We start from the raw sequence: 27,283 nt of genomic DNA, 5'->3' as shown, positions 1-27,283 counted from the left end.
TTTTTCCCTCATAGAATCTCGCCACAAAAGGGCGGCATTATGCTCCTCAGTCATGGTTTCCATACTTTTTATGATCGACGTGAGAGGATCAAACATTGGGTTTAGACGAGGGATCCTATGATATACTTCTGCAATCCCCCTCAATTCATTCAAATTTTGTGCAATCAAATCTTGAATTGAGGGGGGATTTGGCAAATGAGGGTTTGGTTGTTGTAGTTGTGGTTGGTCAGGGTTTTCATTGTTATCCCTCATTTTTAACCTAATTGAATGTAAACAATTAAATTTAGTTAACAAATTTAAACAATCAGGTATTTGATTTTAAAAAACCTAGTTTTCATATGAAAAATCCATATTTTCAATGAAAAATCAAATAAACATTAACAAAAAATACAAAAAATGAATGAAAATGATTGAAAACGATAAAATTCTTACCTCTCAATCTATTTTTTAGCAATTTTTTGCCAAAACATCGGATATCGGGTGCACTAGATATCGGATTTTGATAAAATCATGCAGCCCGTGAGTTAAAAATGACTCACGAGCTGTCACTGTCAAAATATAAAAGTCTTAGAAAATCAAATATTTGATTTCTATACTTAACTTATTTTTAAATAACATATATAATATAATAATATATTGTATAATATATTATTATATTATATAATGCGTATTGTATTATATAATATTATATTATATTATATAATACGTATTGTATTATATTATATTATATAATGTTATATATAATATAATATAATATAATATTATATTATATTATATATTATAATATATATAATATAATACAATACGTATTATATAATATAATAATATATTATATAATACGTATTATATAATATGTAACATATAATATATTTTTTAAATTAAAATTACAAAAAAAAATTGGATATCTGATTTGCATAGGTAATTACCAAGCCAAGGTGTACTGACACCTAGGCCAAGCAAAAATTCAACGCGGATTTTTGCGTTTTTAGGCGAGTGAGGAAGGCTATTTTTTTCACATCGCCACTTTTTGGCCCCCCTTGATCCTGCAGTATCCCAGACATGGATGGAGATGTAGAGAGGTAGAGAGGGAGGAAGGAATAAATTTAGAGAGGGGAGAGAGAGAATGGGAGAGAGAGGTGATCACCTCAATAATGGAGGCAAGACTAAGAGGGAGAGATAACAAGAGAGAGTGGGGGAGGGAGATAGATATGGGGGTAAGGAGGGAGGAATAGATAGATAGGAAGAGAGTAAGAAAGGGAGGGAGATACTTAGAAAGGGGAGAGAGAGGTGAGAGAGATAAGAGAGAGAGGAAGAGAGATAGATAGAGGGAAGTATCATTATGGGAAATACCCTCAACCCTACATACCCTAAACCCTGCACCATCAATATTGTACACTAAACCCTACACTATTACCCTCAACCATAAGCCCTATAACCTCAACCGTATTACCCTAAACCATATACCCTACACTTTATTCCTTAAAACCTCCACAAGGAAGGGAGAGATAGATAGAGAGTGACTAAGAGACCTATAGAGGGGAGATATAGAGAGGTGAGGGAGAGAGGTGGAGAGGGAGGTAAAAAACTAGAGAGGGGAGAGTTATAGAGGTGAGAGACCTAGAGCCTAGGGAGAGAGTGGTGAGAGACCTAGGGGAAAATATGGAGGTTAGAGAGATAGAGGGTGAGAGAGAGGTGGGTAATGATATAGCGAAGGAGAAGTAGAGAGGTAAAGATGGAGGGAAACAAAGACCTGTGGATGGGAAGAGAGAGGAGATGGGAGTGAGAGGTAGTGATTGAGATAATGAAGAGAGAGGAGAGAAAAAAAATAATAGAGGGAGAGAAAAGAAGAGAGCAGGGAGGAAGGGATATAGATTGGGGTAAGGAGGGAAGGTGAGGTATAGAGGGAGAGAGGATGGGAGAGATATAGAGAAATAGAGGTAGGGAGGGAGTGAGGGGAAGGTGTGTAAAGAGAAGGAGGAGACATATAGTAGAGAGTAAACAATAAGAGAGAGGGGTAAAGAGGTAGTGCTAGATCTTGGGAGAGAGAGAGGAGAGAGTGAGAGAATGTTGATAGGAGCATGTTGATTATGAAAATTTGACTGTCTAAAAATCTAAACGATCTTTTAAAACCTAGAATCTACAATATAACTCCTAGAGATTTGAAACCACTCAAACATACTATCAATATATACATGAAATATAACTCAAAGTATAGAAAGGAAAAAGACATATTGAAATGTGATTTAAATTATATATTTCGTGTGTCTATTCTTGTTGGGAGAGAGAGAGTGAGTGAAAGAGAAATACAATTTTATAATGCAAATCATTTGGTGAGAAAGAGAGAGAGGAAGATTTAATCCAAAGCAAAATATTTGGCTAGTGCTAAAGGAAAATGTACTTTCAAAAGTGCATTTCCATTTGGCTAGTGCGAAATTTGGCACTCGCCAAATAGTTTTTGCATGACCAAACCTATTTGGTGGACGCCAAATGGCTTCATTTGGGAGAAAAATTAGTTGACATCTTTTTGGTCCCCCATCTTGGTGGATATGCCCTAGATTTGAATTTTTTTAAGGTTTGACGAAGATTACGACTTATTTGGAAACACTTTGAACAAACATCTTTTAGAGGATTGAATTCTTGGAATAAGTTAGGAATATGAAAGCACAAAAAATGATCTTCCACTAGTGAAATGGTAAACATAATAGGATAATCTATCAAATTAATGAGGAGTGTTAAATGCAATGATCAACCTTTCATATATAGACAAGGCAAATTAGGTAAGGAGGTAGGAGTGAAACTTTAACTACCCCTGCAAAGGTACAACACTTGTGAGGTCACTTCACAAATGTGTAAGTGGTAAGTGTGAATGCATTAGGTGTCTCAAGTGATGAGAAAACATATCTCAACCTTATGAAGTGACATGAAAATATAAAATAGCTTTTAAGTAAACATAAGCTAAGTGTGAATAATTCACTAACTATAAAGGTGATTAGCTAAATAGTTTGACACTAACTTTATTTACACTAACATGAACCATATTAGAAATGAGGTGGCTAAGAAATTTTTTAGAGGTTCATATGGTTCTTAGAAACTTTACATCTTATGACATATCTTAAACAAAAAGTGTTTATCTTTTGGTTGGGGCTTCTAAGATCGAAGTGAATTAGTTAAGGGTTCAACCGGTTTTGAGTTCCATGAAAAATTTCGACAACTTATGTATAACTGTTGAGGTTAGTAGTCTGGGGGGTTCCTAGACCTCTATAATTCTCTAACAATTCGTGGTGTGGTGAAAGACCCTAAAAAATAGAGAAGACATTATAATTTTCTTAAGAGAGACTTGAAACTCATGGATCTAATTGTATCATGATTACATAGCACATAGTATGGACGCCAATCATTTTGAGACTTAATTTTTTTTAAGGCAACACAACATGCATCAAAACATAATTGGAATATAACTATGTTTTAGTTGCATGCAACTTGATAGACATGTATGAAAAATGTGAAGAATACATAGGGTATATTAATTGTTTGACAAGCTACCTCAAAAAAATGTGATATCATAGATGCCATCATAGGATGTTCCCAAAATGCCTTTTGCAAGAATGCTTTCAACCTCTTTGAACTAATGAAATCCTATAGAACACAACTATAATCTCTAATTATGTTTTACCAGCATGCACCAAAAAATGTTATAAATATTTTAGTATTCGGTGAAAAATTAAAAAATACCTAGATGTAGCTCAATTAAAGACCATAAAATGATAAATAATTTTGGTGTAAATGTAGTTGTTTATAACTTACTATGTTTGTTAAACTTTAAAACTTTAAAAAGCACTTGTATATTTTAAAACCTTCATCATTTTTATTTGAAAGGTGGTCAAATTCATGACATAAACACAATAAATAAAATAACATAAAATAATTTAACTAAAAAAATGATATAATATATTTGAAAGAATATTTATATATAATGACTAAAATATAATTGTACATTGCATGATCAAGAAGACTACCATTTAGTAACACCTTTAAATACTTAGAAGAATTTCAATTTCTTAAATTTAGGAACTTGAGGTGGTTGAGAACATTTTCAGAGGTTCATATGGTTCTTAGAACCTTTACATCTTATGACATATCTTAAATGAAAAGCGTTTATCTTTGGTTGGGGCTTCTAAGATATAAGTGAATTAGTCAAGGGTTTAGCTAGTTTTTGAGTACCATGAAAAGTGTTGACAACTTATGTATAAGTGTTGAGGTTAGTAGTTTGGGGGGTTCCTAGAACTATAATTCTCTAACAATTCCTAGTGCGGTGAAAGACCCTGCAAAATAGAGAAGAACTTAGAATTTTCTTAAGAGAGACTTGGAACTCATGGATCTAATAATATCATGATTGCAACAAAAACTTGATTACATGATACAAAGTATGGATACCAATTCTTTTGAGACTTAAAATAGAAAAAGGGCAACACAATATCCATCAAAACATAATTGGAATATGTCATATGTTGTAGTTGCATGCACCTTGATAGACATGTATGCAGAAAGTGGAGAAATACATAGGGTATGTTAGTTGTTTGACAAGCTACCTCAAAAAAATGTGATATCAAAGAATACTATCATAGGATGTGCCCAAAATGCCTTATGCAAGAATGCTTTCAAGCTCTTTGAACTAATGAAATCCTATAGAACACAACCCACCTCTATAAGCTCTACCTATGTTTTACTAGCATGAAAAAGGTTATAAATATTTTAGTATTTTATTAAAAAAAACAAAAATACCTAGATGTAGTTCAATTTAAGGCCATAAAATGATAAATGATTTTTATGTTGATGTAATGGTTTATAACTTTGTTTGTTAACTTTAAAACTTAAAAAAACACTAGTATCTTTGTAAACCTTCACTATTTTGATTTCAAAAGTAATCAAATTCATGAGATAAACGCAATAAATAAATAACATATTTAATTTAAATAAAAAATAATGTAATATATTTGAAAAATATTTATAACTTTATCAACTAAACAATACATATAATGTCTCTAAAATATATAATTGTACATTACATGATAAAAAAAACCACCATTTAGTGACACCTTTAAATACTAAGAATTTTAATATTTTTAATGCTTAGTACGAAAATTGCTACTTTGTTACAGCTTTGACTCTGTGAAGAGCCCCATTAAAAGAGCAACGATTTACAAATAAATGAAAACTAACATTTAGCTCCCTAACGTATGCTGTCCAAGCATTGCAATTTATTGTAAACTTTGATGAACTAAAATTAACTCAATATGGTTGAAACCACAACGGAAATAGAGGAGGAAACCCACCTTGAGCCTAAACCGTTCAAAAATAAGTAATTGCAATGTGTGCACAGAATATTTGTCTTGGAAATCACTCCTTGATTTTCAAGAACTTGTGTTACCTTTTTAAAGCATGTGAGGATTCCATACTTTTATTGGCCGTACAGGTGTACGAGCACTCAGAAATTTTGAGGATGTTGCATGCCAATAAATAGGTACCACTAAAGCCCAATGCACATACAGAACAGTAACACCAAACAACAAAACAAACTTTTTGCAACATTAGTTTTCCTGCTGTGACAAATGGGTTCTCCGAAGGTTGTTGCAGTCACTAGTGTTTTTGCACTTTCAATCATGCATATGCTTCTGGTTCAAGGTAAGTGTCTCTCTCACTTGTTATTTTATCGAGTGGCATAGATGATTTGTAGTGATGGAGTAGAGCATTTAATTATGAGAGTGATGTTATTGGGAATGTAAAATTTGGCGTTAAATTGTGTATGTTTTTCATTCAATGTTTTAGATCATTGTAATGATTCATAAATTTTTAGAAAACTCATATCAACTATAAACGTTATTGTTGTACACATCAAGGTTTCGAATGTGAGAAGGTCCCAGTGGAATTCTGTGCATTTTCAGTGGCATCCTCAGGAGTTCGCTGTGTTCTTGAGAATACATACATCTCCACATCATCTCAAACATCACCTCAATACGAATGTCAGGTTTGAATTTCATGCCAAAGCCCATCTGATCAAATTGAGATTTAGTTAGCATCCAAAGATAGTTGTTTCAGTAACAAGTATGAAAATATGTTTGTTTGTTTTTTTTCAATAAAGAAATTCTGGTCAGCTTTTGATTTTACAATTCTGTTTGTGATTAAAAGATAAATAGGGTTTAAGAGGTTCTCAAAACTCAGTTACAATAAAATGTTCAGAGATATAACAGATGATTAACAACTGAGTAACACACAGATAATGAAGAAGAAATATAGTAGAAAGTACTTTTGATCAGAAATATGACCTGAAAGAGAGTTTTAAAAAGACGTTAATACCTAAACAACCAAAAATGGACGTTGAAAATAGAAAGGTCCCTGAAAAACAAACATCAGCCAAACCAACGGTCAAAACAGATTGAATCCATCACTCCAAAGAATTCTGAAATGGGTTTGTTTTTGAATCCATATTACTTCAAAGAATTCTGAAATGGATTTAAAATCTGAAACAATTGAATTCTCCTATTTTTTCAAAGAAGAACCAGTCTCAACCAAAGACACTTGATCATATCTTTGTGATTGTTAATTTAGATATAAGAATATGCAATATCATATTTGAGTGTGTGATAATGTGGATGTGCATTGCAGTCCTCTGGTGTCATGGCAGACGAGATAATTGAATGGATTGAGAGCAAAGAGTGTCTGGAGGCTTGTGGTTTACCGAGAATGTTTGTGGGGATGTCTTCTGATGATCTGGCCAGCAATACTCAATTCACTTCCAAGTTATGCTCAGATCATTGCCAAAACAGTTGCCCCAACATTAAGGAACTATACTTTAATCTGGCTGCAGGGGAAGGTAAGATATACTTAAGAGCACAGAACAATTATAACATTCTCTGTGTTGTTTCATTTACTATTTCATTTCATTTAAGCTGAATATATTGTGCATTTGACCCAATGTTGACAGGGCTATACCTGCCTAAAGTTTGCAATAAAATCAATAAACTCCCTGTGTATGGAGCAAATGCACCAACCACCTTGGCTTCTCTACGAGCAGATGCACCATTCACCTTGGCTTCTGCACCATCAACCTTGGCTTCTCTTGGAGCAGATGCACCATCCACCTTGGCTTCTGCACTATCAACCTTGGCTTCTCTAGGAGTAGATGCACCATCCACCTTGGCTTCTGCACCATCAACCTTGGCTTCTCTTGGGGCAGATGCACCAGCTTCTCTTTCTCTTTGAGCAGATGCACCAACTGCATCATAACTCTTCATCCATGAAAACTTAAATGGATTCAGCAAGAGTTCTTTTACGTGCCTTTTATGTGCCAATAACTTCTTACTGGATAAAGTACTATGGAATGAGAAATAATGAATTTATCGCCCCAATTCTACCTTTTTCCAAGTTATTGTTATTTTTGTCTTCATGGCTTCATATTCAATGCCTCTCTTAAGACACTGTACTACCAATAAAGGGGGCCATTTTAAAATGGTTCAATATATTTATCAATGAAATGATTCAATTGATTATTAGTTATGGATTGGTTGTTGATAAGAAGGTGTAGATTATATAATCATCAATTTTAGTTCAAATTCACTTCATTATGTACTTATTAATATATAGTAATATAGAATTATTATAGTCATAAATTGTTATTGTTACAATTTAAGTTTATTATACTACTGAAAAGAATTAGTTAATAAATTATTTCCAAAATCTATGTATAAATTTTATTAAGGAAAATATTAGAAATTGCTAAGATAGATATCTCTACATAACATCAAATATCATATTAGCCACATGAAAATGTAACATTTAATATTAGCCACATGAAAATGTAACATTTAATATTGAAAGCATAAGCATTGTAGAAATGAAGGCAGGCTGTCAAAGGAGAGAAAAGCCTCCTAGATCCATTAAACCAAGTATGAGTTCCAATGGCTTCTATTTATTTAAAATTGACATGCATTTGACTCACCCAATAGTATGGAGGGGTTAAAAAGGGTGATACTTTTCCTATGGGAGGCACACACATCGTGGTGCATGATAAAAAAATGTTTTGCCTCTATGTCATGGGTGCTGCCAAGATTACACGTAAGGGTGTAGGCATGCAAAGAGGTAGAGAGAGAAGGGTGTAGTATAGTAGCACCTAGGAAAAGAGACAAATGATCTCCTTGGTGGATATCTACCACACTAATCCAATATGGAATAGCCATGTACAAGTAAGTAAAAGAAAGTGCCACATGCAAAAGAATAGGAGGAATTTTTTTCAATAAAAGAGCATCTTATGCAAAGCTAGACACATTTCAATTATTACATCAAAAATACCTTCAACATTGTTCTTAGAGATGAATATATTCTTGTTAACATTTCTTTTCAAAAACAATTTTTGATTCTAAATTATCCATTCATATAGTTAAAATGAATATAATCTAGGTTGATTAAAGCTTATGTGCATATATATACATTTTTTTGAGGCATTTTTTCAAATATTCATGTGTCCTACACTTATCTTTATAACAATTATTTTGATACTTAAACAAAGTTTAAGGCAAAATAACACCCACAAAACATAATTGAAAGTAAATATTGTCATATGTTGTAGTTGCATACACCTTGATAGACATGTATGCAAAATGTGAAACCATACACAAGGTATGTCAATTGTTTGACAAGCTACTGCAAAAAAATGTGATCTCATAGAACACTATCTTAAAATATGCCCAAAGTGGCTTTTGTGAGAATCCTTTCAAGCCCTTTGAATTAATGAAAATCTCTAGAATGTAACCTAAATAGATGTAATCCTCACTCTTGTTTTAGTATCATGCACTCCAATAGGTTTAGTAGATAAGGATTGTAAATATTTTAATATTCTGTGCAAAAATTAAAAAATACCTAGATAAAATATGATTAAAAGCTATACAATAATAGATTTTTTTTGTGTAAATATAATGGTTTATAACTTTTTATATTTATTAAACTTAAAAATAATTAAAAAACACTTGTATCCTCTAAGATCTTATCATTTCGACTTGAAAGAATGTCAAATTTAAGACATAAAACAACAAACAATACAACCCAAAAATTTAACTTAACAAATGAAAAAGTATATAATATATTTAAAAAAAAAATTATATCTTTATTGACTAAACAATACATATAATGAATCCCAAAATATACAAATTTTTTAATTGCATGACAAAGAAGACTACCATTTATTTAATGACACCTTTAGATACTTCTGAGAATTTCAATATTTTAAATTTATAATATAAAATGCTTAGCACAAAAATTAGTACTTAGTTACAGCTTTGACTCTCCGACGAGTCCAAATACAAAAGAGTAGTGATTTACAAGTAAATGTAAATAAATGTTTAGCTCTGTAACATAGGCTGTCCAAGCATTCTAATAAATTGGAAACTAGATGATCTAAAATTAATTGAATATGGTTGCAATCACAACGGAGATGGAGGAGGAGACCTGGATCTTATTGATATTGAGCTATCAATAATAAGCAATTGCAATATGTGCAGAGGATATCTCTCTTGGAAATCAGTCGTTCATATCAAGAGTTTGGTCTGCCTTTTTAAAGCAGGTAAGGATTCCAAACTCATATGAGCCGTACACGTGTATGAAAGATCAGAAATATGTGGATGTGCTAAGCCAATAAATAGGCACCACCAAAGTCCAATACACATCAGATTAGTAACAGCAAGTAGCAAAATTGTTGCCATATTAATTCTCCTCCTCTAACAAATGGGTTCTCCAAAGGTTATTGCAGTCACTATTGTTCTTGCACTTTCAATCATGCATGTACTGCTGGTTCAAGGTAGGTGCCTCCCTCACTTGTTAAAGGAGCCTGTTGTTTGATTAGCGTAGATGATTTGTAAGATAAGCGATAATTGGATCGTAAGTTTTTGGATTAAATTGTGTATGTTTTTTATTCAATGTGTATGTAAAGGTCTCGAATGTGAGAAGGTACCAGTAGGCTACTGTGCTTATTCAGTATCATCAGCAGGAATTCGCTGTGTGCTTGAGTATAAATACTCGTCGGCAGCAGTTCAACATGAATGTCAGGTTACAATTTCACTCATCTGATAAAATTGAGATTTGGTTAGCATGTAAAGAGAATTGTTTTAATAACAAGTACGAAAAATGATTGAAAAAAAATATGGAATTCTATTTAATTTTATTTAGAAAATCTGGTCAGTTATTGATTGTACAATTTATTATTATGTTTTTTCAATTTCAAGAGGAATAATTTTTTATTTCATTTATATTTTTTAATTTCAAGAGAATTATAGATTACATTTATCAGATTTCTACAGTCCATGTTGCAGAGTGTAATTGATTTCTGGATTCAACTATGTGAGATTTTTTGCATCAGAATGTAAATGAACAGCTGTAGGAGAAAGATGATAATTTGCAGATGAAGACAGGTTAAAAAGAATTATAGATCTTTGTGATATTTTTTAGTAAAAGATAAATCTTTTTTATAATTTTCAATTTCAAAAAAATTGATTCTACATTTCATTTATGCTTTTTAATTTCAAAAGAATTATAGATCTTTGTGATTGTTTTTTATTAAAAGATAAATAGATTTTTTTATATTTTTTCATTTCAAAAGAACTATAGATCTTTCAGAATGTTTTTGATTGAAAGATAAATGGGTTTTAACTGGTTTCTAAAATCCAGTTACAACAAAATGTCAGCGATACAACAGATGATCAATAGCAAAGCAACAGACAGACAACTAAGAGGATATTGTTAAGAATACACTTCTGATGAGAGCTATGAACTGAAAGAAGATTTGAAAGGACCCAATTAAGAAAAAGCCAGAACTAATGTAACAAAGACCAACTAAGAAATAGGTTTTACAACAAGAAAGATAAAAAAAAAACAATAAAACTACAGCAGTGGGACAGCCAAACCAACAGTAAGACATTTTGAATCAAAACCACTCCTAAGAAGTCTGAAGTGGATTAAAATCTGATCCAATCAGTTCCTCCTGCATTTTTTCATAAGAAAAACCAATCTCAATCAAAAGACACAGTTTGTGGAAGGCTACTTCCATGGTTTTTTCCTCTTTCTAATTGTATTTTATTATTATTTTTTTGTTTCTTGATTTTATTCTGTATGATTTTGTTTGTATCAATGTTTCAGATCACATTCTTTGATTTTTTCTTACAACTCTCTCATCTTAATGATGAATTGATCCGAAATATTGATAAGATTAAAATCATACATAACAAAATTCAGAAACAAAACAATAATCATTATGAACTGTAGAAATCTAATCTACGTTATATTTTATTATTTTATTATTTGCAATTTTATTTATTGCGTTTGTGATATAGTGTAAATGTGCATTGCAGTCTTCTGGTATCTTGACAGAGAATATCAAAGAATGGATTGAGAGCGATGAGTGCCTGGATGCTTGCGGTTTATCAAGAAATTCCGTGGGTATGTCGTCTGATGATCTGAGCAATCATCAATTCACTTCCAAGTTATGCTCAGTTAATTGCATAAACAGCTGCCCCAACATTAAGGAACTATACTTTAATCTGGCTGCAGGAGAAGGTAAGATATAGTTAAGTGCACAAAACAATTATAACATTCTCTGTCTTCGTTTCAATTACTATTTTAGTTCATTTAAGCTGAATATATTGTGCATTCGACAGGGATATCCCTGCCTAACATTTGCGAGACAGTCAAGAAAGTGCCTGATTTGAATGGAGCAGATGCACCAGCCCCCTCCATTTCTCTTGAATAAAGAAATAAAATGGGACATCCATGAAAAATTGAATGGAGTCAGCAAGGGTTCTTTTACGTGCCATAAAATTCTTAATTGAAGTACTCTAGAATAGGGAATAAAGAACCTGTCGCCCATAGTTTTACCATATTCCAAGTAGTTGTTTTCTTGGGCTTCTTGGCTTTGAACTTAATACCTCCCTTAGCTTTTGTCATACCAATAAAGTGCCCATTTCAAAATGATTTGATATATGTATCAATTATTTGAATAACTATTATCTTTTGTGATATCAATAAAGTGCAGATTTTAAAACGAATTGTTTGAATAAATATTGTTTGAAAAATATGCAGAAGATTTTAAATAGGAGTAGACTTGTCATGGTAATTTGGCAAAATTTTATCAGATTGATTTGTACTTATTTACACATTTTGAAAAGATTTAAATGATTATCAACTTTTGACACATCTCTATAAGATACTCATTCTAACTTGTCATGGATTAGTTCATTAACTAATTTGTTGATAATGAGGTGTAGATTATGTAAGCTATATTTGTTGGAGATTTAAACTATATTCTTTTCTATTGCCTTCATCAATTTCAATCAAAACTATATGCACACCTTAATATGTACTTATCAGTATACAATAATATAGAGTTGCTATAATCATAAATTATTATTGTTATAATTTAAGTTTTTTTATAATGCTCTAACTTAATATATAAAAATAATTTTGTAAGTATGATATACATAATTTTGTAAAGGAAAACATCAAAAAGTTGATAAGACATATATCTATACATAGATGAAGTATCATATTAATGGAATGAAAACATAACATTCAATATTGAAGGCATAGGCAATGTAAAAAGGAAGAGAAGGTAGGTGATCAAAGGAGACCAATGTGGGCAAGCTCCATTAAACAGAGTATTGGCAACACAGATTCTATTAATTTATAATTGGCATGCATTTGACTCAACCAATAGCATCGAGTTGCTAAGAAGGGTGATACTTTTCCTATGGGAATAACACACATTGGAGACATGATGAAAAAAAAACTTGTTTTTTCCTCTATGTCATGGAAGTTGCCAAGATTAAATGTGAGGCTGTGTAGGCACGTAGAGAGAGAAAGAGAAGGGTATAGCACCTAGTGAAAGAGATAGAAGATCTATTTGGTCTATATCTTCCATAGTAACCCACTATGGAATAGCCATGTACAAGCAAGTAAAAGGAAGTGTCTCATGCAAAGGAATAGGATGAAATTTTTCTAATAAAAATGAAACCATATGTAAAGGAATAAATATTTAAATTACAACATCAAAAATACCTTCAATATTGTTCCTAGATATAAGTATAATCTTGAATAGTACTTTCCAAAACTAACATTTGGTTCTAAATTATCCACTTAAGGAGCTTAACTGAATATGATCTAGGTTGATTAAAAATTATGTGCATAGATATTGTTAATATTCTTTTGGAGTGGTTCGTGTGAGGCATTTTGGTAAAGTTTCAATCCCTTCTTTTAATTTTTGGCTTGCTCTTCCGATCGCTTGCACGTGTGCCAAGTGGTGTCTTGGCGTTGCTCTAAGCGGGTCGCTTTTCTTGCCTAGTGTTGAGAGGACATAGAGTTGCCACGTGGCGTAGGTCTTTTCTTCGGCGTATGTTTCAGGGCCCCACCATCTTTCGTGTGTTGGCAGCGACACTTAGTGCCTCCACGTTGCATGTTCTAGTTCCCTTTTTGCATTCAACTTTGGGTCTCCCTCGAGTTTCCGCGTGTCTTCTTTGATGGTTCGTGAACCAAAATCATGTTTGCACCGCAATTTTCTTGTTTTGTAGGTGCAAGGGTCGCCATGATGCGGTTGGAGTAACAACATTAAAGGTCATTTTTGCTAGTTTGCATCTCTGTGAGCGCCATGCTAGGAGATTCCTGATCGGAAGCAGTTGCTAGGATTTTCTAATGCTTTTATGTTGTTTATTGAAGGTCGAGGGCTATTTATAGGCCTTCTTTATGCTTTTATAGGAGTTCAAACTTTCATGAGAATTGATTAGACTTTGACCTATTGAAAAAGCCTTTATGTTAATTAAATTGGGTGAATGATAGACATATCAGATTGTGCCTATGGCCTTTGTGGTTGTTTTATTTGAAGCTTAATAAACTAACTTTTGTGTTGTATTCAAATTCAGAAACTTCTATGATATATGTTGTGAGACTCTACGGATTAAACTATGTTTTAGGACTTGTTATGTGTTGGATGAATGGTGAATGTCATATTATGTTTAATGAGTTTAGTTTAATTATCTTCTCTAATAGTGTTGAGCATGTAGATTGTTGAATGGGCCTTAAAACTGCATGTATCTGGGTTTTATGTGCTGCTAGTATCCTAAAAATATTATGGCGTATCGCCTAAGTAGTGTAGCTTTTTAAGTTTTCCTCTTCCTCTTTTCTCCCCCAATTGTATGAAGAGACGACTTCTCAAACCCAGAGGTTATTCAGTGAATCTCATGCAAAAGGTCCCCCATCACTGAATTTCCTATAAGGTTGTTAGCGTTTAATGTAAAATTAGTAGTCAATAGTTCTTTTTCTGGCACATCCGGTGGGACCTAATTTTCAACAAGCCTAAGCAAGTTTATGAGCCATAGACCTGTTACCAGGAGTCAAACAACTTCAAATCCCAGTTTTCTTCTACCACCCTTGGTAAGCGTCCATTCGTCCACAACTACTTCTTCTCAAAATCCACCTATTATCCTTGTGGTACCTATTCCCGTAGTAATGGCTCAAGTTCCTCCTAGAAATTTTGTGACTTGGAATAGTGATAGCCCTCTCATTCCTTCTATTCCACCTACAATATGGGGGCCAATCCCTACCTTCGTGCTAAAATTTGTCCCTAAATTCACCGAAGAATATTCCAAGATGTCGGGGGAACGCCTACAAGATGTGGCTAATGTTTGCATTGTCCATAACATTACAAAGCAAAATGTAGCTCTGAGATTGCTTGCAGCTTCATTCAAAGGAAGAGCTTTAGATTGGTATAGATCTCTTGCTCCAAAATCTATAACTGATTGGGACCAACTGGGTGACTGCTTCTTTGAGAGATTTTCCGACAATGCTGATAGATCATCTCTAATGCAGCAACTGATTACCATCAAAAGGGCTCCTCAAGAAGCAGTGATAGAATTCAATATGAGGTTTTAGAGGACCTGGCAGAGGATACTGTTGTTCTCTCATCCTCCCGCAGATATGGCATTTGTTTTTTATCTGAAAGCCTTCAATTTAGATATATATATATATATATATGTGATGATTCAATCTCTCGGAGGAAATACTCATCCGGATGCGTATGACTTGGTGGTCCAAGCAGAACACAATTTAATTGATGTTGGAAATCTTGCACCACGACCACTCATGTCAATCTTCCCTGAGTTATCAAATCAAGTTCCTGAGCTAGTTGTGTCTAGCACATCTGCACCCCAAACTATGTATGTGTATCTCAGATCCCAATAAGCAAGTACGTCTTTCCCTTCATCTCTGGCTGCAGAAGTCAATGATATGAAAAATTTGTTATCTTTCTTAAATGAAATCATTAATTTGAAAAGATCCCAAATCCCTCTTGCTAGACCTCCCTTCCAACAAAATTTCCAAGGGAATGGACCCACATATCAGCAAAATCAATATGCGAATAACCAAACTTCCTCAAGTCAATCGAATGACTAGATAGTTCCAGTGCCCAATCCTTTGCAAACTGTCTATCCCAACACCAATAAAGAGTTGACCGTAGGACAAAATAATCTAGCGGAGGACACAAATTCTTGGTGTTTCCCATGTAATAATGCCCACACCCCAAGAAACTGCCTGAAAGGCAATTTGCAACAAAAAATTGTAGATCAACGAAGTCAAGGTGTTGCCTAGGATGATTCGGTTTATGCTTCCCTTGGCATGGACAATGTGACTCTCATTGCACAAATGCAAGGTATGTCAATAGAGAAGGAAAGAGAGATAGCTCCAGACTATGCTTTATTCTATCAGATGAAGGATGAGGATGTTGTACTCACAAACGATGCAATTGCATCAAGTTTGGGAGCTCCTCAAGTGCAGTCAGACTACAACCTCTGGTCAAAAAGACATTTTATGAGAGAGCATGTAGGCACACAGGGGAGGTTCATCTCAGATAAAGTTCCTGAACAACCCATGGTTGCTACCACATATCTAAGAAAGGAGTTTATCCCCTATAAGCCGAGAGAAGAAAGAACATTGGTACCATCAGTATCGGACGTGGTGGAGTAGCTAAAGAAAGCCTCGGCTAACGTCTCCTTATGGGATCTCCTTAGCATCCTAGAGCAGAAGAATCAGTTAAAAGAAGCTCTGCTAGAGGTGGAGAGACCTGCTAACAGGAATGTTGCCAGTTCTTTGCAAGATAATGATGAAATATTTGTGACCCCTGCAACATAATCGTGCTCGCCAACAATGTTGACAAATGAGGCCGCACCACCTAGATCCCAAGTGGAAGGTAAGCCTAAACCAAACCCTTTCTACTTGAACCTCATAGTAGGAGACAAGCTATTACATAATTCTATGATAGATTCCGGTGCTAGCACTACCGTCATGCCTAAGAAAATTTCTAATGTTTTGAGCATCAAATACAAGCCTCTAAGTAGGGTTGTTATGCAACTAGATGGAAATAAAGTTCAGACCGTGGGTCTTATTAAGAGTCTTCCACTGACATTGTTCGTATGTCATAGTGTCACCATGTCCCAAGAAGTAGTAGTTATTGACATCCCACCTGTTTTTGGCCTCTGCCTCTCTTGAGACTTTACCGCCAAGATAAGAGGTTACTTATCTTTAGATTGGTCCCACCTCATCCTCCCGACCCAGCATGGTGCTAAGATCAAAATTCTTTCAGAGCCCCTACACACCGAGCATGTAGCTGATTAGGCTATGCTCAACATTGAGCCTACTCATACCTCCATCTCTAATGAGGAGAGAAGAACTGTAGAACTTCTATAGGATGAAGAGGTGACTAGGGGTATTACACCAAAGAAAGAATTTTTCCTCAACAAATTCATAAATTCCGATCCATATTCCAATTACCATGTCACAGGTGTTGGTACCTATTGTATTTTTTATCTCTACAACAACTCACTACACTCTATCTTGTCTTTGCACCAACTCTTCTGATCTTTGTTTAGATCATATCTCTACTCTCTAAGTCGTTCTTTTCTTTCTCTCTATTTCACTTGATGTGAATTACACACTATGATGTTTACACATACTCTCTCTCTTCTTCACACTCTGATCTCATTTCAGAATTCATTAACCTTACATCCATCAAATTTTTCAACATGCATCCTCTTTATATATTTTTCATTCACTTCCAAAAGGTTGGCCAGAAGATAAATCGTCACAGACCAAATAAAGAAATAGTTTGTATCGATTTTACAAAACATGATCTGCATAATTTCCTATGTTGTGTTAGGATCATTCATGCAGTCTATTTATACTTTGATCTCATCATCGCTCAATTTTTATTTTGACAAAAATGCATCCAAGAATTGTCAAATTGAGTCCCAAGACAATATGTTAACGTGCCAACCTAAGATTTCCAAAATTTTAACCATTTTTGAGCCAACATTGTGAACCGCTTCTGTTTTGGTATTGGGTGCAATACACATCGCAAAATCTACCTGTAGCATGGCAGGACTGTGCATCTTCTTCCTCTTTAATATCCTATGAGATCATTTTTTTTCTTCAGCCTTCCTTTAGCAATCATATTTGATCAAACGGACAACAACCATTCCATGTCAGTAACATCTGATTTGTCTTGTATACACCACATCCTAAGCATCTCCCATTGTATCATCAGATCAAACATCCACGTGGGCCACTTTCATTTCGGCTTTCATTTGTGTGGTGGAAAACACAATAGGTATACCGCAACATTTTTCTGAAGCCTTATCGCATGCGCATCTAAAAGATTCTAGATCCACCAATCAACCTTATTTTAAATGTCAAGTCACTTATATCTAAAGGTGCCCCACTCTTTTCTTTATTGCTCTATTGCTATTTGATGGAAGTGTAGCTCATTTAGTCTTCATTGTCATCAAGTGTTGTTCCACCCAATCTCCAATCCCCGATAGTGTTGTGTCAATGGGCCACACACAAGTCTCATATCGGTTGATCGTACTCTAGGGATCTTTCTGTAAACATGTTCGATTGTTTCATAGTTCTTAAAGAGCGTGATAGCTTGATGCTCCGAAGACAACAGCCCCATGATCGGCAACCTGTGCAGTGACGTCAGCATAGTACCAATTTGTAATAATTTCAAAATATATCCACTGGTTCCAGAAAAAGACATCTCTTGCGAATGAGTGGAGACAATGGCAATAAACACGTTGTGTTCTTTGTCTGCGTAACTTTATCAACAAGACTTGATTGATCTCCAAGGCAGTCAAGGCATCTTGCCAAAATGAAATCTCTCATCAATAAACTTAGGCACACAATGAGTGGCGGCAAATACACTATGTAGTCGACATGAAAAAAAATTCCCATGCATTAATGCTAACGCCTAAACCAACACTTCTCCTCATGCATCCTAAACTTGAATCAAATCTGTGTTTGTGTATGTTAACATCAATGACAACTCAATGCCAATAGTTCATACCCTCAAACCATTAATGATAGAAATAAGAATTGACCTTGAAATTGAGTCTTCCATAGTCTCATTTATATTAAGGAAGCCTCCTATTAAAGGAAAACCTATAAAAACATTGTAGGAATCCAATGTTGTTGTTACACCCTCCCAAGTGAACAGAGAGGGGTGGAAAAATGTGCCCACGAGAAGCTTTGAAACTCTAATAGACCAGGATAAATCCATCATAATAGAAGCAAATATTGAAGCTGCTTCCGAAGGCAGAATAAATTGGTTACCCTATAACCACTCCTCTCTGAGAAAGTTGATAATCGCCCGCTCAAGTTTTCTACAATTAACGAAGAAGGCCGATGACAATGAGAAAACTAGAATATTACCTATAGGTTGAGCTTCTAAATATTTCCCTCTGAGCATTATTTTGAAAGCCATGGTGAATTGTGAGCTCAAAACACTATAACCCCTTATTATTAAATAACAAACTGGCACATGCGAATGAAAAAAAATCCATATAGGATCCATCCTGCAAATAAGGATATGAATGCACACCAGCATAGGATGGAATAAATTAGCTATCTATCATGTGATCATACAATTTCAAGTGTGTGGGAAGGTTGTTGACAAAAGATGACTTTATGAAACGCAGGTTGGTGAAGGATACATGCACAATTGCAAAGCACACCTGAAACGAGCATCACATCCAATGACCGCACATGTTGTAAGTATCATATGAACCAAAGTGGAAGGAAGGTAAGTTCTAGGTTTGTTCCAATAGTTTTGTCGTCACACATGTGTATTACTCTTCTTGTTGGACCCCTTCTAATGCTTCTTATATTCTCTTGGAGAATCTCTTTCGTGATTTCCTTTGGGCTTCCTCTGAGGATCACAAAGGATTCCATCGAGTGGCTTGGGTTTTTTGTTTACTTCCAACTTTGGTTGGTTGGTTCTTCTCTCTACTTGGAGATAAGGTTTAGCCCTTTGTGCTAAATGGATTATTCATACCATCTCTATCAACAAAGCTTGGAAAATTTTGCTCAAACATTGTATTTAATCAAGTTTCTCAGTATATCGACCTGCTTGTCCAAGGGGTTTGGGCTCTAGATACTTCTTGTTATGCCAGAATCCATTCAAATTGAAGGTACTTTTGTGGCTAAGAGCATCTAGTGTGCCTAAGAGGTTGTCAAGTTTTGGCTTTGGTGGGTCGGCCCTGGTTTTCTAGATGGGTTGTCTTTCAATCAACACAACCTTTGGTGGTCACCTCTCATTTGATTTTAAGGGATTCCTCTGGCCTGTTTGCCTTGTGTGTGTTTCACAAGAGTTCATAAGATAGGCATTCGCACTCCCAAGGACTTATTTTCTAGAGTCACTATGAATTTCACACATGGGAAGATTTAAGGGTCAAATTTCACCTCACTCGTATCGATCAATAGACTTTTGATACTCTGTTGTCCTCTTTGCCTCGAAACATGTTACACAAACTTGACATTCACTCTATCAAACTCTGGTGGAAGGATAGGTGTTGGCATCCTAACACTGCTTTATACAACTACAAGTTGTGGTTGGGATACTATTGGCTTTCGCCACACCTTCTTATGGCATGGGTTCTCAATTTCAGGTGGAATCTATAATCTCCCTTATCTGTTTGGCAAAAACGTTTCCACATTGTCTGGTCAATTATCATTGAACCCAAGATGGCTCACTTTGCCTATGTATTCTTTTTCAAGGCTTTCCAGTGGGCTCTCATCTCCGACACATGGAGTTTTGGACACTCGGTGCCCATTTTGTGGCCAACTAGAGACTTTCATGCATGTCTTCTATTTTTTTTGTCATGCTCATAACTTCTGGATTTGGATTCATGATGTTTTAGACCCTTTTCAACCAAAACCTTTTTCCTAGAACATGGTGCTTTTGGGGGATATGTCTCGTATTCCCCTCAAGTATACCCACATCTAGCATGCTTTCAGCGTGGAGTTTCTTTTTCTTTATGGAAAGATAAAAATGTTGTTATTTTTGCTCACAACTCTATTGATACATCTATTTTGCTTTATGCTAAAGCTACTATCTGTAATAATGTGATGATGCATACAAGTCCAGGGTAATAAAGTGTCTCTACAAGTGGCTCACTTATAGGAGTTTCTTAATCATTATGGCAATGTTCCATGCACTATGGCTCGAGTGCCCCCAAATTACTCCACTTCATGTGGCCATCGGTGTTGGAACTTTTTTACCCGTCATTCCATCTCTCCTAGGTTCCAAGCCCCTCGTCACCACTCTAGTGACAGGGGTGGTTCAACTCGCAATGCTCTACCTCTCCTATCCATTACGGTTCTTCCTCCGATTGGCCTTTGACTGGTGCAGATTTGGCTTTTGGTGGCGGTAGTGGATGGGCCTCGGCCGGTGGTGGTGGCAGTGGGTGGCCCTCAGCTAGATTTAGTTATTTTGACAAAGAGGACCAAAGATAAAGAGGAAGGTGAGACTAACAAAGATGAGGGATGGTCCTTATTTGACGTCACCTTGGACCCTGCTAATGTATCAGGATCCTCCTTCACCCTCTACTGGTTGTGCTCAAGCTGCTTAGTTTCTTGTCAATTATGGGGCTACGCCCCTTGTTTTTATTGTTGTTCTTGCTTACTGCTTTTTGTGCTATACCCATGTGACTAATTTTCGTGCACTACCTGTGTGACTTTGAGGGGTGACCCTATGTCCCTCTACCCTTTTTTTTGAATATGTGTACTATATTTTTCTAATTAATAGATTCTAAAGAACGTATTCATCAAAAAAATAATAGTTTAAATATTTCTTATTAAATTTATAAATATTTAAATATAATCCTTCTAAATAATTTAATTCAGCTTAGAGAGTCACAATCTTACATCATCCTCTCTTAATTTAATTTCATATTATTTTAAAAATATTTTTTCAATGTTGATTTATAAAATTAATAAATATGAAAATAATTTTAAATATACAATTTTACCCTTTTTTTTTTCATATTTTTAAAATAAGTCACTTTCTCTCTATTACATATTTTAAGTCGAGAGTAAGAAATTGCTGCCCTAAGACTAAATTTGAGCTTCAATGAGTAATTACTTACAAATAAATGTGAATAAATATTTTAGCTTTGTAACTTAAGCTGTCCAAGCAATGAAATAACTTCTAAACCAGGAGAACTAAAATTAACCAAATATGGTTGCAACCACAACGGAAACAAAGGAGCAGGAGATCCATTTTTAACTTCAATCGTTCATTAATAAGTAATGTAATTGCAATGTGTGGAGAAGATATTTCTCTTCAAAATCACTTGGCGATATTTAGAATATAGCTTACATCTTTAAAGCTGCTACAGATCCCAAACGCATAGCAGCATGACAGCTGTACAAACACTCAGAAATCCTAGGATGTGCCATGCCAATAAATACCCATCTCCACTGCCTAATAGGTAATACACACCAAATAACAAAGCTCCTACAACATCAGTTGTTTTCCTTACTTTTTGCAACATTAGATTTCCTCCTGTTAAAAAATGGGTTCTCCAAAGGTAGCTGTAGTCATTATTGTTCTTGCACTTTCAATCATGGATGTACTGCTGGTTCAAGGTAGGTGCCTCCCTCACTTGTTATTTTGTTGAATGAGTCTGTTTGATTGGAGTATTTTGTTGAATGAGTCTGTTTGATTGGAGTAGATAATATGTAGTATATATGTTAATTAGAATGCGAGGTTTTGGATTAAATTGTGTATTTTTTATTTGACATTTTAAAATTAATAGATTGTGGAAAACTTATATCAATTATGAATGTTAATGTTGTGCATGTGAAGGTTTCGAATGTGAGAAGCTCCCAATGGATTTCTGCGCTTTTTCAGTGTCATCCACAGGAAATCGCTGTGTGCTTGACTATAAATACTCCTCCACATCAGCTCAACATGAATGTCAGGTTACAATTCCACTTAAAATCCCATCTGATCAAATTGAGATCTAGTTAGCAAGCTAAGAGAATTGTTTTAGTAACAGCATGAAAAAAACTCTTTTCAACTTCTAAAGAGTTGTTGTTTATATGATATTCAAAAGATTGTGTTTGGAATCAATTGTATTTGTTTTTGAATCAACGTAAGAATCGCTTTCAATGATCTATTATCGGAAAAAGGATAATAGTTAGATTTATGTGATTGTATGTGATTCTATTTATGATGGTTTGGATTTGCATTGCAGTCCTCTGGTATCATGGTAGAGAAGTTTTCAGAATGGATTGAGAGTGAAGAATGTCTAGATTCATGTGGTTTACAAAGGATATTTGTGGGCCTGTCATCTGATGATCTGAACAGCTATTCTCCATTCAGTTCCCAGTTGTGCTCAGAGAAGTGCCAAAACAATTGCCCCAACATTGTGGATCTTTACTCTAATCTAGCTGCAGGAGAAGGTAAGAGTACTAACACCCATGTACAAAAAACAATCAGATCATTATGTGTCTTTGTTTCATTTGCTATTGCATTTCATTTAAGCTGAATATATTGTGCATTGGGCCTCCTATTGACAGGGATATACTTGCCTAGTCTTTGCGAGATTAACAAGAAAATATCTGAGGGATATGAAGCAGATGCACCAGCCCCTAGCCCCTATGGCTATACCTCTTGAAGCATCAAAATCAAATGCAATTAGCAAAAGTTTTCTCAAGTGCCAATTAACTTTTGTCATACTCTAGAAGAGGGCCCTAATTTTTACCTTATTCCAACTTAATTTTTAGTTATCTTCATATATTCATGCTTAGTAAATCACTTTAAGGTCTTTGTAATGCCAATACACTTGCTTCTTTACTCATGATTTAATCATGATGCCAAGAGACTTGGCTTCTTTTTTACAAGAATAAAACAATTTGGAAAAAATGAGGAAGATTTCAAATAAGAGTGGAATTGTTATGGCAATTTATTGTAATTTTGTTGTTTATGAAATTATTAAGATCTTAAGCTTTAATCCTAATACATGATTTGATAGCAATTAATATGGAAGATACAATTTTTTATATAAGAATTTACTTTGCTTTTTGAGCATTTGTATCTGATAGCAATGAGGTTGTTTGGTTGATATTATAATTGAATGGTTGATATTGTTCATAAATTTTATATACATGAACTTTTGATTTTAAATTAGTGTTAATGTCAAAAGAGATAGATATCATAGTTAAGTATTTGTATATTCCTTAAATGTTTACAAAATTTATAATTATTTATTTATAAAAAATATTTCTAATTATTAAACTAATTAATAATTAAAAGTAAAATCTGACTAAGAAATAAATGATAGTTATTTACTATTTTTAATGTGTATGAAATATAAAATTGTGAACAATTTTTTGATCTTAGATAAATTAATATTTAAAAATAAAATTATATATAATAAATTTATTAGTTTTTAATAAATCATATTTAAATCATAAATAATTAAGAAAAAATCTCTTATTTAAAAATATTTAAACAAATAATCTGAATATTTCTGAAAACATAATATTTTTTAAGAAGTTAACAATTAAATTTTTATGGTTCATAAATATAAATGCATTTAAATTGTTTCCATAATAAAAATGATTGAAAGATAGCATGAACAAAAATTTATAATTAAAAGAATAAACTATCGTATATTTAATAGGAAAAATAATAATTACAATAAAATTAAAGATGGTATACACCTTAAAAACTAAAAATATAAATGTTGTGGGTAGAAATTACTTAAATAAATCTATTCGAGTGAGAAAATTCTAAATGGAAAACTAGATAGGAAATGAATTAGCTAGAAAATGTATCATATTACTATTAACACCTCACTTAAGTCTAATTTAGATGGAAGAAAATTTAAAAAATTATCAAAAGGTGGGTCTTAATAACAAGGTTTGATGTGGTTTTTATGTATAAGGATTCTCTCACAACAATAGAGAATGTAAAAACCAAATAGGAACCTCCCTAAGAGAGGAAAATAAAGAAGAAACAAGTGACCCTTCAACAAATGTCACACATCCTAAAAAAATTTAAAGATGAATTTACTTTCTCTTAGCGAATGATTCAGTGAAGATGTCTACAATAGATACTTTATTTTCATATAGTAGTACAAATTAGTAACTCTTGAATTGGATCCCTATGTAAATTCATGTTGATCTCAATGTGTTTGGTCTACTAATGATGGACAAAGTTTTTCACGATCTAGATTGCACTTTGGTTGTTGGGGCACCTGACTAATGGCTTTTAAAAAGTCATACTAAGTTTACCAAGGATATTTTGAAGAAAAACAACCTCACTAGTGTTGTACCTTTCACAAAACGCTCTATTTTTCTCTTGAAAAATATAAGGACCCCCTTTTCCATAGTTCTTGTTCTTTACATTGTTCTCTCAATTTGAGTTTGACTCCTCAAAATGGTCTATTTTTAGTACCAATTCTTCCCCAGGTGGATAGATCGAATTTTAGCCTATCTTTTTTTTTGAAATTCTCTTTAAAAAGTTATGGAAACTCATAAATTCTTTTGTATACTTTACCGTCTCCAAGTGGATATATCTGAATAAAAAATCTTATTGATGTAATGTTGGAAAAGGTGAATGATGGAGAGATCGAGAGGAAAGCTTTTCTTACCTTTGAGGAGAGATGAAAGTTTCACTTCGGATTTCCCTTCAAACACTTTTCATGCATTACATTAGAAGAGGGGGCAAAATACACTAGATTCAACCTCTAGAGAAAGAGATTGAATTCTGAGTGATGGTAAGTTAATCCCCTCTTTTGAGATTGAGATTTGAATTGATTGAATTGTGCACTTATGAACAAGTGAAAAAATGATAAAGATCTAATTATAACTCAAGATAGAAGCATAGGATGAAGCTGTGCACCTGGATCTGGAAATAATATGTCAAGGCGAAGTTGCCTTGCAAATTTTTGAAAAAGTTGCCCAGACCGTGGCAGGAGTGTACACGGTCCTCCAAAATCCACAAAATGAAAAGGTTTTTTCTGCTTCTACAGATGGAGTCTGAATCTGAAAGTACAGTTGCGCAGCTGCAACCTACACACAAAAAAGAGAAGGAAAGGTGTTGGGAATGGGAGTTTGCCTTCAGGTCAAACCCCAGTTTTGGAATTAACCAAATGATGAAAGAAAGTGCTTGCAAGTAAATGTAAATTAAAGACTAAACTATAATTCACCTCAAGGGAGGTTGTGATAGAAATGTTAATAGAATTTATTGTATGAAGTTGAATGTTGGAATGAATCTCCTATGCAATGGTTGAATCCTTGACTTGAATGCAACAACTAGCCTTGAAAGGAGACTTGAGAATGCTCAATGCTGGAAAAGAATGCTTGAATGCTCTTGGATGCTTGAATACATTATCTCATGAATCTGTGTTATGCCAAAATGGAAGGGGAAATGTGACTTATATACTTGTCAATTAGGGTTAGTTGACTGATTTTTCGTCGCAGGCTGACATTGTGGGGGTTTTCCTGCTCAATGTGCAACCTACAAAGCACAATTGAAAATGGCCCTGCCCCAAAATGGGGCAGGGGACATGGGTGCCATGCCCCTATCCTGCCCTTTTTTCCAGGACATGATGCAGTCTAGGCAATGTGGAGGGCAAGCAAGATGCAGTTCTCAGGTGTCGAGAAAGTCTCCGGTCTCTAATCTGGCTTAGGGATTTGAATCGCATGCGTGAGGACCCTAATATGGTCGACAATTGCAAGGGTCGCAATTTCATGACACTACGGTTGAAAAGTCGGTTAAATCCTTCAAATCCTTAAAAAAATAAAACCTACTTGAAAGATAATCTTGCAAAATGCTAATCTCATACTAAATATTTCCAATCAAATTTTAAACTTTGATAATATTTACATGCAAGTGAAAATGTCACAAGAATTAATATTTTACAAATAAATTAACATGGAAAGTGTTTAAAAATAGATTTGTAGAAATTTAATGTCTATCTAGATATTTTCCAATTTAATATTGTATAAGGATTCTCTCACAACAATAGAGATTGTAAAAACCCAATAGGAACCTCCCTAAGAGAGGAAAATAAAGAAGAAACAAATGACCCTTCAACAAATGTCACACATCCTAAAAAAAATTTAAAGATAAATTTACTTTCTCTTATCGAATGATTCAGTGAAGATGTCTACAATAGATACTTTATTTTCAAATAGTAGTACAAATTAGTAACTCTTGAATTGGATCCCTAAGTAAATTCATGTTGATCTCAATGTGTTTGGTCTACTAATGATGGACAAATTTTTTCATGATCTAGATTGCACTTTGGTTGTTGGGGCAGCTAACTAATGACTTTTAAAAAGACATACTAAGTTTACCGAGGATATTTTGAAGAAAAACAACCTCACTAGTGTTGTACCTTTCACAACATGCTCTATTTTTCTCTTGAAAAATATAAGGACCCCCATTTCCATAGTTCTTGTTCCTTACATTGTTCTCTCAATTTGAGTTTGACTCCTCAAAATGGTCTATTTCTAGTACCAATTCTTCCCTGGGTGGATAGATCAAATTTTAGCCTATCTTTTTTTTCGAAATTCTCTTTAAAAAGTTATGGAAACTCATAAATCCTTTTGTATACTTTACCCTCTCCAAGTGGATATATATGAATAAAAACTCTTATTGATGTAATGTTGGAAAAGGTGAATGATGGAGAGATCGAGAGGAAAGATTTTCTTACCTCCGAGGAGAGATGAAAGTTTGACTTCAGATTTTCCTTCAAACACTTTTCATGCATTACATTAGAAGAGGGGAGAAAATACACTAGATTCAACCTCTAGATAAAGAGATTGAATTCTGAGTGATGGTAAGTTAATCCCCTCTTTTGAGATTGAGATTTGAATTGATTGAATTCTGTACTTATGACCAAGTGAA

The 27,283-nt window shown here is 34.1% G+C and overlaps 3 protein-coding genes across 3 annotated transcripts; all 3 read left to right on the top strand.

The window, feature by feature from the left end:
• Positions 1-5,609: 5,609 nt before the first annotated feature.
• Positions 5,610-7,260, top strand: LOC131076425 (uncharacterized). The gene is made up of 4 exons (XM_059208969.1): positions 5,610-5,682; positions 5,898-6,025; positions 6,664-6,871; positions 6,983-7,260. The coding sequence occupies exons 1-4, from the start codon at positions 5,610-5,612 to the stop codon at positions 7,258-7,260; spliced, it is 687 nt and encodes a 228-aa protein (XP_059064952.1).
• Positions 7,261-9,717: 2,457 nt separating this feature from the next.
• On the top strand, positions 9,718-12,085 carry LOC131076400 (uncharacterized). The gene is made up of 4 exons (XM_058013561.2): positions 9,718-9,847; positions 9,980-10,095; positions 11,394-11,598; positions 11,700-12,085. The coding sequence occupies exons 1-4, from the start codon at positions 9,775-9,777 to the stop codon at positions 11,789-11,791; spliced, it is 486 nt and encodes a 161-aa protein (XP_057869544.2). The 5' UTR covers positions 9,718-9,774; the 3' UTR covers positions 11,792-12,085.
• Positions 12,086-21,932: 9,847 nt separating this feature from the next.
• Positions 21,933-23,039, top strand: LOC131856989 (uncharacterized). Its single transcript, XM_059208968.1, has 4 exons — positions 21,933-22,005; positions 22,226-22,341; positions 22,617-22,824; positions 22,942-23,039. The coding sequence occupies exons 1-4, from the start codon at positions 21,933-21,935 to the stop codon at positions 23,037-23,039; spliced, it is 495 nt and encodes a 164-aa protein (XP_059064951.1).
• Positions 23,040-27,283: the final 4,244 nt, after the last annotated feature.

The sequence above is a fragment of the Cryptomeria japonica genome, chromosome 7, assembly GCF_030272615.1.
Source record: "Cryptomeria japonica chromosome 7, Sugi_1.0, whole genome shotgun sequence".
Classification (NCBI taxonomy): Eukaryota; Viridiplantae; Streptophyta; class Pinopsida; order Cupressales; family Cupressaceae; genus Cryptomeria; species Cryptomeria japonica.
Note: the sequence above shows the minus strand (reverse complement) of the source record. Positions and strands in the feature narration are given on the sequence as shown.

Bases quoted from the DNA above. Each gene is read 5' to 3' on its own strand.
- LOC131076425 (XM_059208969.1), top strand. From the start codon at position 5,610: ATGGGTTCTCCGAAGGTTGTTGCAGTCACTAGTGTTTTTGCACTTTCA. The intron at 5,683-5,897 runs GTAAGTGTCTCT...GTACACATCAAG, and splicing joins GCATATGCTTCTGGTTCAAG to GTTTCGAATGTGAGAAGGTC. The intron at 6,026-6,663 runs GTTTGAATTTCA...TGTGCATTGCAG, and splicing joins CACCTCAATACGAATGTCAG to TCCTCTGGTGTCATGGCAGA.
- LOC131076400 (XM_058013561.2), top strand. From the start codon at position 9,775: ATGGGTTCTCCAAAGGTTATTGCAGTCACTATTGTTCTTGCACTTTCA. The intron at 9,848-9,979 runs GTAGGTGCCTCC...GTGTATGTAAAG, and splicing joins GCATGTACTGCTGGTTCAAG to GTCTCGAATGTGAGAAGGTA. The intron at 11,599-11,699 runs GTAAGATATAGT...TGCATTCGACAG, and splicing joins TAATCTGGCTGCAGGAGAAG to GGATATCCCTGCCTAACATT.
- LOC131856989 (XM_059208968.1), top strand. From the start codon at position 21,933: ATGGGTTCTCCAAAGGTAGCTGTAGTCATTATTGTTCTTGCACTTTCA. The intron at 22,342-22,616 runs GTTACAATTCCA...TTTGCATTGCAG, and splicing joins CAGCTCAACATGAATGTCAG to TCCTCTGGTATCATGGTAGA. The intron at 22,825-22,941 runs GTAAGAGTACTA...TCCTATTGACAG, and splicing joins TAATCTAGCTGCAGGAGAAG to GGATATACTTGCCTAGTCTT.